The 10,900-nt window shown below is 57.1% G+C and overlaps 1 protein-coding gene across 3 annotated transcripts in view; it reads left to right on the plus strand.

The window, feature by feature from the left end:
* Positions 1 to 8,656, plus strand: part of LOC149317815 (D-beta-hydroxybutyrate dehydrogenase, mitochondrial-like) — a 381,124-nt gene extending 372,468 nt beyond the window's left edge. Inside the window, exons 1-7 of one of the 3 annotated variants that reach the window (XM_089508531.1) lie at positions 26 to 107; positions 2,581 to 2,765; positions 4,497 to 4,575; positions 4,802 to 4,912; positions 6,012 to 6,153; positions 6,396 to 6,548; positions 6,930 to 8,656. In XM_089508531.1, the coding sequence (XP_089364657.1) occupies positions 2,665 to 2,765; positions 4,497 to 4,575; positions 4,802 to 4,912; positions 6,012 to 6,153; positions 6,396 to 6,548; positions 6,930 to 7,399 (1,056 nt within the window). In that variant the 5' untranslated portion in view covers positions 26 to 107; positions 2,581 to 2,664 and the 3' untranslated portion in view covers positions 7,400 to 8,656. Of the gene's footprint in view, positions 1 to 25; positions 108 to 1,126; positions 1,392 to 2,580; positions 2,766 to 4,496; positions 4,576 to 4,801; positions 4,913 to 6,011; positions 6,154 to 6,395; positions 6,549 to 6,929 lie in introns of those variants that run through there. The other 2 variants (XM_089508533.1, XM_089508532.1) reach the window with 2 other exon arrangements.
* Positions 8,657 to 10,900: the final 2,244 nt, after the last annotated feature.

The following is a 10,900-nucleotide window of genomic DNA, read 5'->3' on the forward strand; positions in this document are numbered from 1 at the left end:
GGAGGAGGAGGAGGAGGAGGAGGAAGGAGGCCCCGGAGGCCGCGCCGGCCGGGAAACGAGGAGGGAGGGAAGGAAGGAAGGAGGGCAGAGGAGGCTCCGCAGGGAAGGTAAGGAAGGAAGGCAGGCGCCCGGGGACGGCGGAGGACAGGGCCGGGAGCGAGGCCCCCTTTCCTTCCCTCGCTCGCTCGCTCGCTGGCTCTTTCGCCTGGGTCCCTCCCAGAGGCTCTCCCCCGGCGCCCTCCTTCCCCCCAGGAGGAGCGCTTCGTTCTCTAGGCCCTGGGCTTCCCTCGGAGGCCCTGCCGCGGAGCCTGGATGCCCTCTGTCCGGGGGACGGAGAGTCGCTGCAGGGCAGCAGCAGCAGCAGCAGGAGGAGGAGGAAGAGGGTCTGGAGCCGGCCCTGAGTTTCCTAGGCTCCCGGGCTTCCTCCCTCCCTCGCGGGGCTCCTCTCCGGCCCAAGGGCGGCCGGCCCTTCCCAAAATGGCGCCTTGCTCGCCTTGCCCCTCTGCCCGCTTCCCTGCCCTCTCCAGCCCTTCTTTAGAGAGCGCTGCAAGGTTGGCACAAAGCAAAGCCTGCAAGCGGCGCCCCATCCGAAACCACGGCGCTCCAGGAGCCCCAGAGTCACCCCAAGACAGACCAGCCCCCGCTCCCTCCCTGGCTCCCGCTTGGCCTTGGCCGCCCTGCTCCCTGCGCCGGAGGGAAGGCTGGGCCAAGGGGGCCCTGCGCCTGAGACCCATGGCCTGCGGGGAGGAGGGTCCCTTTCGACTCCTGGTGGGTTGGCACACAGAGAGGGGCGAGGGGCATGGGCCCCATCGCCTCCCCCCTTTGCCCACCACCAGCATGGACCACTCAGCTGGGCGCCCCTGCCATGGCCCTTGCCAGCCTGACCTTTCCTGCCCTTTTGCACAGAGAAGAGGCTTGATGGGCCTCCATGAAGCCCTTGCCGGCCCAGGAGCCAGGCTTTTAGGGCCTCTTGGCTCTGCCTTTGCCCCTTACGGCCATGTTTCCCCTCCAGGCTGAGGGGCATTTCCATGGATGGAGCTGGGCCTTTTCCTGTGGCACCTGGCCCTTTGCCCCTTTGCCTCCTCCTCCTCCTCCTCCTCCTCCTCCTCCCCTGATGCTGGCCCTGTGCTCTTCCCCAATGAGGAGGGATGTGGGGGGCATGCAGAGAGGATGCTGGGAGTGCCCCTGAGGGTCCGTGCCATCCGACAGCAGGCCCTGGCCCAGGAGGCCAGCTTGGGAGCATTCCCCCTTGAGCCTGCGGCGGGGTTTAAAGGGCAAGGGGAGAGATGGGCAGGCCCCTCTCCTTCCCTCTCCGTCTGAGGATCAACAGCCTTGGCCGCCAGAGCCCTGAGTCAACTTGCCCCTTTGACCTGCCTTTGGCCAGACCAAAGGTGGGCACTTCTCTCCCTCTGGAAAGCCCACCCTTGGCCTTCGCCCTGGAAGTGTGTGTGTGCGCATGCGCGGGGGGGGGTCCTCAAATAGCTTGTTTGTCATTCGCCTTCCCATGATCTTTTTTGTCCTCATTGTGTAAGCAACCCACTTCCTCCAAAAACTTTGACCTGTATCTGGTGGATGATGATGATGATGATGATGATGCTTCATGGGGATGGTAGATAAAAGGCAGCCACAGGCGGAGGGGGGCCATGAAAGGCTTCTTCACACTTGGGCAGCAGACAGGGCAGCTGCTAAGAGATACCCCCCCCCCCAAGTTGGAAGACCTTAATGGGAGATAAGAGCGGAGGGGCAGAGGGTCACTGTCTGATAAGGACTTTTATGGGGGGCTCAGAGTCCCGAGGGGAAGAAGGCCGCCTTCCTTCATCCTGGCTCCTTGGGCTGGTTGCTGCTGGTAGGGGCTTCCTCTTTTGGGGTGGGGTGGTCTGGTGGGCCTCTCTGGAGGGGAGGAGACCCCTTTACTAGGAGCATCAGGCCCATCATTGGTGCCTCTTCTGAGAAAGGCTTTGAGTGGCTCCCTGAGGCCTGCCATGGGGTCCCACTCAGGACAAGGGGGCTCCAGATCCCAGCCATGCTCCCTGGGGCTGGTGGCTCCAAATGCATGGGCCCACTCCAGGAGGTCAGTGGTCCACCCAGGATTCCCTCGCCCTTTGTGAGGACCGGTGCCAGCCCTTGTTTGGGGCTTTCCTGGGCAAGGCACCCAACTCTTTGGCTCATGACAGCCACCCCTCCCATCTGGGCCACATAAAGAGGTTTTTATTCCCCCTCCATTGACCTTGCCACTTACCTGTGTGTGTGTGTGTGTGTGTGTGTGTGTGTGTGTGTGTGGGAGGGGCTGCAACTACACCTGTGGGAAATAGAGATGTTCTTGGCTGACTCTTGTTTATTCCCAGACAGGTAGGGGACCCTCAGGTTCCCCCTCCCCCTCCTGCTTTAAACCTCCCCCCATCCCTGGCTAAGAAGAGGAAGCCATGCTGTCTGGGGTGGGGTGGGTGTCCATGTGGCGTCCCTCCTTTGGACCCTGCGTTTTATGGCCAAACAGCCTGCAAGGAGGCCGGAGGGAGGGAGGAGGCCATTGTGGGTGCCCAGAGCAAATAAAGGAGGGCTCTGGTGGCCTTTCTCTTGCAGAGTCCAGAGGGGAGGAAGAAAAGGAAGAAGGAGGAGAAAGAAAGCAGAGGACAAAGAGGAACCCTCCCCTGACTGTGGCCCCCCATGGCGACCCTCTTAGCGGCCACCCGTGTCTCCCGGCCTCTGGTCCAGCTGGCCCTTCAAGCCCCACGCTGCAAGGATGCGGCTGCTGTGGCTGGCCTCCGGTAAGTCACTATTCTGGTGCTTATTTTGTCTTTGTTGTATACTAGTTCGTATTATTTTAGAGGTATTTGATCATGTAATGTTGTTTGTTTGTTTCATTTATATCCCGCCTTTCTCCCTGGAGGGACCCAAGTGGCTCACAGATAAAACCTATACAATTATTATAAAATTCAAACAATTAAGACATCTATATATAAAATCACGTAAAAATATACAATAAAATATAATATAAAATCACGTAAAAATATACAATAAAATATAATATAAAATCACGTAAAATATATACAATAAAATATAATATAAAATCACGTAAAATATAGTTAGGTTTTCGATTATATGCCGCTTGGCAAGTTTTTATTTGTTATTTCTTATTTTATTTGACTCTTTGGGCAAACTTTACAGCTCTCTCTCTATATTAATAACAACAAGAACATTCAAGGAGGAAGGGAGGGGTCTTTTGGGGGTATTTCTGAGAGCCCCCCCCATGGGGAAGGGAAGGGAGGGGGCTTTGCCCAGGGGAGCCCTACAGAGCCCTCCCTCATCCTGTGTGGTGCTGGGCTCCCCTCCCCTCTTGGGCTGACACCTCCAGTAGACCCCCCCTTTAGGTGTTGGGCAAGGGGGAATCCTCCAAAACTCCTCTTACCATTTATGGATGGGCAATCCTGCCCCACCCCAACCTAGAACTTGCTTTTGCAAAAGAGTAGACAAACACTGCAGTTGGGGGGGGGGGCACTTCCTATGTAGCAGCCCCAGACCCCCAACCTGAAGGGAAGGAGGGAGAGGAAGGGCCTTTCACCTCCTGCTGGGCTGTCAATTGCTTTATGGTGGCCCATAAAGCCTCTCTGTGCAAAAGGGCAGGAAAGGCCTATGGTACCCTTGTTTCTGCAAGCCTGCACCCTCCTCTTGAGACCCCACTGGCCTAGGCAGGATCCATAGAAGTGCCTCACTTGTTCCCAGGTGCAGAATGGGGCCCCTTCCCATGGTCCCCTGGGGAAAGAAAGTAGAGGCAGGTTCATTATCCCTCCCCAAAAGAACCTGGGAATACGGCGGGGGGGGGGGGAGTGAAGGGCTCTGGCCAGAAGCAGGCCATCCAGGCCTGATCATGCAAAACCCTCTTTAATTGCAGAGCCTGGAAGATGTGGGGGCAGCTTGTAGAAGGGGGCCAAATGGTGGCAGGCACCCCCTCTCTAGATTTGGGGTGGGGGGCCTCCCTGGAAGCTGTCTCAGCCCTGCAAAGTCATGGGAACCCCACAAAAGGATCTGGGTGGGTGGCACCTTTGTGTGTGGGGTGGAAAAGAGAGGATGTCCTTCCCCCAACTCACCTGGAGTGCTCTCCTACACCAGTTAACAATAGCACCATGGGTGGGGGACTTGGGGTCTTTGAGGGCTTGGGAGCTGCCCAGCCTTATGGGGTTTCCTCCCACAAAAATGGGTGCATAGGCACATGGAGGCCAGTGGTGCCTGTCATAATCTTAATGGGATTACTCTGCTGGGAATAGCCTACAAAGGTGGCATGACACAGTGGGTGAACTTGAGGCATGTTCCAACAGCCGTGGGTGGGTGGGGGAGCTGGAAGTGATGGAAATGGCTGCCTGTCCTGTCCCCTCCCCAACTGGGTCTTTGTGGAAGGTGGGGGGGTGAGAGAGCTGAGCTTTGAGGGCTTTCTTCATTCCCAGAACATGGGGGGGGGCCACTGTTCTTAACAATTTTCTCTCTCTCTGGCCCCTCTGCAGGCCCCCTCTGCAGTTCTGCTTCTCTGCCACCTCGGTCAGCCTGCAGGGCCGGCGTTCCTATGGGACGGAAGTGGAAGAGGTGAGTGGAGCTGATAGCTCTCTTGGGTCTGGGGCAGCCTGAGGCCCCCAACTTTCCAGGAGTAGTGTGGAGGGTGAGTCACAGGGAGGAGGGTCAGGAAGAGGAAAGCAGCCCCCGCAGGGAAGGCACTGGGAGCATTTGAAATGTGGTGGGGCAGGAGAGGGGGCCCACTCCTCCTCCTCGCCCCCTTTCCCAGCCCTTGACGTGTGCTTTCTTCCTCTTCCAGATTGGAGAGCGGGCCGTCCTGATCACCGGCTGTGACTCCGGCTTTGGCTTTGCCCTAGCTAAGCACCTCCATGAGAGGGGCTTCATCATCTACGCTGGATGCCTCCTGAAGGTGTGTGGTCTTCAGTGCCAACCTCCCCCCTCAGCACACACACAAGCCAGAGACAGGAGGGGTGGCCCAGGGCAGGGGGGCTGTCACAGGGCCACTGCTTTGGCCACAGAGGGAAACCCATGTGCCTCCTCCTGGGGTCTCTTTGCTCCCTTGACTCCAGGCAAGAGCAAGCATGTGTTAAGGGAGGCAGTCTGCTTGAGTAATTGGCCTTACTGGAGCAGGGCTGGGAAGGCAACTGGTAAGTGGGGGCCCTGTTTGACATCCATACCCAACACTCCCCTCTCACAAAAGGACCTCTCCCCTCCTGGGAACCCCCCCCAGCCTTGTCTCAGAGGAAGAGGTTCTTTCAAGGTTTGGCTCCACCTGGTGGCTGCTGCCCAAAGGTGCAAGATGGTACCTCCCCTCCCCCCAAATTGGGGGTATCTGGCTAAAGTTGTTCCCGAGCAAGCTCACCCCACATTCCTTATGTGTCCCAGTCAACCCACAAGCCTCAGGAGACCTACTGATTCATTTAAAACATGTCTGTAGCATTAATCTCTCCCTGAAATCCAAGGACAGTATACAACATTAGAAATTGAAAAGCAGTGTTTAAAACAAAACCAAGAAGCTGAACCAAAACTGAGATCCGTAGTAGCAGCCGGTGTTCAGGAGGACTGAAAAATTGTGCAAACTGAAAAATCTGAGCAGTTCTTACTGTGCTGCCACGGGGTTTGCACTAGGCCCACGTGGCTCTGGCACCATTCCCAAGAGATCCTACCTTCCTTCACAGCCCAGAGCAGTGCTTGGCGTGGGACAACCAAAGGGGACATTGAGTGGTGGGGATGCTGTCATGGGAAGAGAAGGCCTCAAGCCATTAGGTGAGGGACAGGCAACTCAGTGGGGACGGGGCCTCACAACCCCTCCTCCCCGGCCCATTGTCATGGAACCTTAAGAGTTGGGAGGAGTCCCCAGGACAGCCAGTCTCTCTTACCAAGGGCTAGGCTGATGGGAGCTGCAGTCAAGCACACCTGGAACTCCCATCTACTACTCTCCTGGGAAGGTGTGTGTCTGCTGCCTCCCATGGGCTGCTGGTGCTGAAATGAGAACTGTGCCTTGGCAGGAACAAGGCCGAGGGGGCTCCAAGGACCTGGACAACATGAAGAGTGACCGGATGAGGACCGTCCAGCTCAACGTTTGTGATAGCGACGACGTGGGGCGTGCCGTAGATTACATGACGTCCACCCTGAAGGACACCGAGACTGGTAGGTGGGGGAGGAGAGGAAGGCACCATGGGGGTGGAGAAGAGGGGGCAGGAGGTGGGCCACTCAGTGGGGAGGGGGCCTCACAACCCCTCCTCCCCTCCCTAAAGTCTGTGTGTGCCCTCCAGCACATCTCAAGCCTTCAGTGCGGAGGGGAAACCCTTCTGAGGAGCTCCCCCCAGGGCCAAACCTGCTTGTTCTGGGAGTGGATGGAAATCACAGCAATGACTGCCTCATCCTCATAGGGCTCTGGGGCCTGGTGAACAATGCTGGGATCTCCACCTTTGGGGAAGTCGAATTCACCAGCATGGACACCTACAAGGAGGTGGCTGAAGTGAACCTGTGGGGCACAATCCGCACCACCAAGGCTTTCCTTCCTCTCATCCGCAGAGCCAAAGGTAAGACCCCTTCCACCCCCTGCACCGAGGGTTCCTGAGGAAATAGGGGACTTTGCTTTGGTGGGGGGACCCACATAACTGGGGCAAACAGCAGTGGGAAGGAGCCAAGGAATTTTGCTTCACTACCCACCCCGTGACATGCCCCCTGCCACAGTTCTTCCCCTTCAGGAGCCCTCCCACCCACTGCCATGCAAGGTGGGCCAGGCACAGCTCCACTGTCCACCCCTCCCACCAGTCCCTGAATCATCGTGCCTGAGGTTCACAGCAAAAGGTATATCTCAGGCTGCACCCTATTCTGGGACTTTGGAGCAAGGCTCTGTTCAGGGGGATGGCCCTGCTGGGGGAGGGTGGCCCCTCTGACCTCCCTTCTCTGCCACCCAGGCCGCGTGGTCAACATCAGCAGCATGATGGGGCGGATGGCTAACCCAGCCCGCTCACCCTACTGCATCACCAAGTTTGGGGTGGAGGCCTTCTCTGACTGCCTGCGCTATGAGATGCGCCCCCATGATGTGAAGGTCTGCATCGTGGAGCCTGGGAACTTCATCGCTGGCACCAGCCTCTATAGCCCTGAGCGGATCAAGGCCATCGCTGACAAGATGTGGGATGAGCTGCCTGAGATTGTCCGGCGGGACTACGGGCGGAAGTACTTCGATGAGCAGATTGCCAAGATGGAGTCGTACTGCAACAGCGGCTCCTCCGACACCTCGCCCGTCATCGACAGCATCACCCATGCGCTCACTTCCATCACCCCCTACACCCGCTACCATCCCATGGACTACTACTGGTGGCTGCGCATGCAGGTCATGACCCACATGCCCGCTGCCATCTCTGACCGCCTCTACATCTACTGAGGTTTGAGAAGCAGGGGTGGGTGGTGGGAGGTGGTTGGCACTCCTCTGTTCTCCCCCCCCTCTCCCCTGCCATAACCACCAGGAAAGGAAGCTCCATGGGGTGGGAGGCGCTCTCTACCCATCGTAGCCCCATAGTCTCACTCCGTTAGTTGGGTCTCCACGTACAGTACTGTAGGCTTAAGAAGTCATTAATTTAAAAATACGTGAAACCTAATTTATCCCTTTGCATGGTGTGTCTAGTTGGCACTAAGCGGGCCGTGTCTTTCGGATTGGCCTAGCTTGACGCCCGTGCTCTCTATTTATTTGGAGTGCTCCCACTCCCCTCTCCAGACACTCCAGGGAACCATTGGCCTCCGTTGTCCCAATCACCTGGTCCACGCCCTTCCCTCTGCACATGACTGTTACTGAGAGGTCCCCTCCCCATGGAAACTATGGGTCGGACTGGGCCAGCCCCCTCCTCTTGGCTGCCTTCCTCTGCCCACCAGGAAGGGGCCATGCAGGCTGGGCACTTGGTCTCCCCTTCCCTTTACATGCACACTCCTTGTTTGGGGTGGGAAACTCTGTAGCAGACCAGGGTCCCCACCTGCCTTGCCTGCTCTCCCTGCCATCATTCCCATGGCAGCTCTGTGTGGGTGAGCAGTCCACTCCTGCGCACAAGGGCGGAGGGCACTCTGCCTGGCTGAATGGCTCCAAGGGGGAGGGTGACAGTCAGGGGAAGGGATCAGCTGGTGTGGGCCACCTCCCTGCCGATGCTGCCAGGCACGGCAGCAACCGTGAGTCCGTCCCCTTGGCAGGGAATGTCCTTTTCCCCGTTTTGGAGAGGGGCTGAGAGGGCTGCCCTTCTTGGCCTCCCTCCACCCCACATGGCATCTGGGCCTACCAGATACATCATCCGTGACCACAACAAACGCACATTGGGGGAGAGGGAGGGCCTTTAGCAGCACTCTGGAAAGGGAAAGGCCCCCACCACGGTTCTTCTTGCCAACATGCTCAAGGAGCAAAGTTGTTTTTTTAATTTAATTTTATTTTTTGGTACAAAAAGGCCACATGGAGATATTTTTGTGATGTTTCAGAGGTGAACAAAAGGGTCACTGAAAGCGGATTGGAAATATTTGTGACAAAATATTTGCAGCTGGGGGGGCCTGGGGAGGCGGTGGGGGACACCACTTTGCCCCTTAACAAACTGTAACGCGTGGAGAACGAGTCTGTGATCAAATATTCTCTGCCTCGATTAACATTAAATGACAGTGACAAAGCCCCTGGCCTCTTCCTCTTCTTTGGGGCGGGGGCGGTCACAGAACTTTTCCTCATGGGGTGGGTCAGCTGAAGAATCCCCCTGTGCTCATTTCCCTGTCCCTGCCATGCCAGTGGTTTGGGTAACAGCCAGGAGCTCCTCGATCAGCCCAGCCAGTCTCTTGGTTTCAAGCTTAAGTGGTCAGCGGGGGTCAGCTGCAGAGCCTTCCTTTCCCCACACTGCCCCCCCTGCTGCCTCCCAGGTGCTCTGCTGCTATGACTGGCCAGCAAGAAGCAGCAGCCCCCCTCTTAGAAAGCCCCCATGCCTTTCTCCCCCTGCCACCCCCACCTCTGGTTCCTTGCTGGACATGGAAGCCTACTGCAGTGGTTCCCAAATTTTTCCTCCAGATGTTTTGAACTGCAGCTCACTGACTGCTGGCCAAGCTAACTAGAGCTTCTGGAAACTGAAATCCAAAACAGCTGGAGGAACAGTCTGGAAAACATTGCCTTAGGGGATTGGTTGTCAGATTCTGGGCAGCGGGCAGCTCATCCTGCAGTCCCCAATGGCAGCTGGCACCCTGGACACCAAGGAGGCCAACTGGAGCTCAGCTTGGGCCAAAATCTTGCCGTCAGTGTTTATAAGTCGGGGGGGTGCTCTGGTACTGAAAAGGGCGAGGATTTCCTTGGCTATGCTAACTGGCAGCCCTGGAGTCCCTCTGCAGCCCACCCAAAGGTGCCAGCAGCAAAGGAGGCAGAGGTGGGTGTAAGGCTTCTGCTTCCCCCTTCCTCTCCTATTTTCCTGCCAGAAAAGGGGGGGGGGTGTTTCTGCCCAAATCTGCCACCAAACATGAGGACTTCCACTGGCGCCACTTCCACCACCAAGAGGAACTTGAGCTCACCTCTACCACAATGCAAGGGCCTCCTTCTGCCCCCCCATGTGACCACCAGCTGTGGGGATACTCTGGATGCCCTCAAGGTTCCTGTGTGATTGTGCCACTCCCACCCCCCATTATTCTCTGCTGATGCTGTGTCTGAACCCCATCATTCCGGATGCAGTGTTTCCAGAGGCCAAAAGTATCTGATACAAGAACACCCCTTTCTTTACAGAGCTTCAACATAACAGATCAAACCTAATCCATTAAAAACCAATATTTCATTCCCTCTTACCCTCCTGGCTCACTCAAGTCCCACTCATTGATCCCTCAGCCTGACTGACTCAACCCTCATCCCCACGCATTTGCCCACTGTGCCCACTCGCCCTCATTCACTGGCCCCATTCATCCCCCCTCGACCATTCCACCAGTTGCCAAGCAGCTGCTTGCACCTTGCTCAAATGAAATTTTTCTCATTCCATCCTCTCACCCCTCCTGACTTTATTGCTGCAACATCTAATACATAAAAGGTTTGCAATAAAAAGTCCATGACGTCCCAGCAGCAGCATTAGTGGCTCTGCCCTTGGACTCTTCTGCAGGCACAGCAAGTGCCCTCTGCTGATTTCCGTTGTGGCTGGCACACACCACCCCAAGATCATCTTGGCCCAACAAGTGCCTGGCACTGCTGGCAGAGGAGAAAGCCCCAATTGTCATCTCCCCCCCCAAACTCCAGCCTTTCCTGGCACCAGATGCCTGTCACAGGAGGGGCAGGAGGTGGGCTGTTTATGCCATGGGAAGGGGGCGATCCTTTTATCCACCTCACTCAGCCCATTTGTGTATCAGAAACCCACCTGGAGAAAGGCCTTTAAAATCCCCGTGTCTCTGTGCATGTGCAGATGCCCATCCCAAGAGATTGCACCCTGGTGGTCTGCTCAGAGAGGGACCCCTTGGAAGGGGCCATGAGCCTCTGCCCCCCCCCCCCCCCGCTGCGTGTTCAACAGCAGCCGCATGAATAACCGGATGGCCAACCCGTTCCGCTCATCCTGCTGCATCATTATGCCTTGCCCTCCTGGGGCAGAGGAAGCCAACGTGGCCTTTTCCCTCGCAGCCCCAGGCCCTTTGTGCCTAGACCATGGCCCTTCCCGAGGCAGGTGGAGACCTTTCTTCTGCCTGGTGCTGTCAGGCCAGGCCCTCCAAATGCTTTTCCTCCCTGGCTCTTTCCTTGCTGGTCTTGTTTCCCAGCCAAGCTCCCTGCCTCTGGGCCCTCTCCTGACATTTCTGGGACCACCGGGAGCAACAGAATATGTGGGGATGGGGCTTGGGGATGTGAGAGTGCCAAGACCACCCTGAGACTCCTTGCCAACTCTGGGACTAAGGAGCAGAACTGCGGCCGCCC

The sequence above is a fragment of the Sceloporus occidentalis genome, unplaced genomic scaffold (genome assembly GCF_023333645.1).
Source record: "Sceloporus occidentalis isolate IW3139 unplaced genomic scaffold, rSceOcc1.0.p SCAF_2, whole genome shotgun sequence".
In the NCBI taxonomy this organism is placed as follows: domain Eukaryota; kingdom Metazoa; phylum Chordata; class Lepidosauria; order Squamata; family Phrynosomatidae; genus Sceloporus; species Sceloporus occidentalis.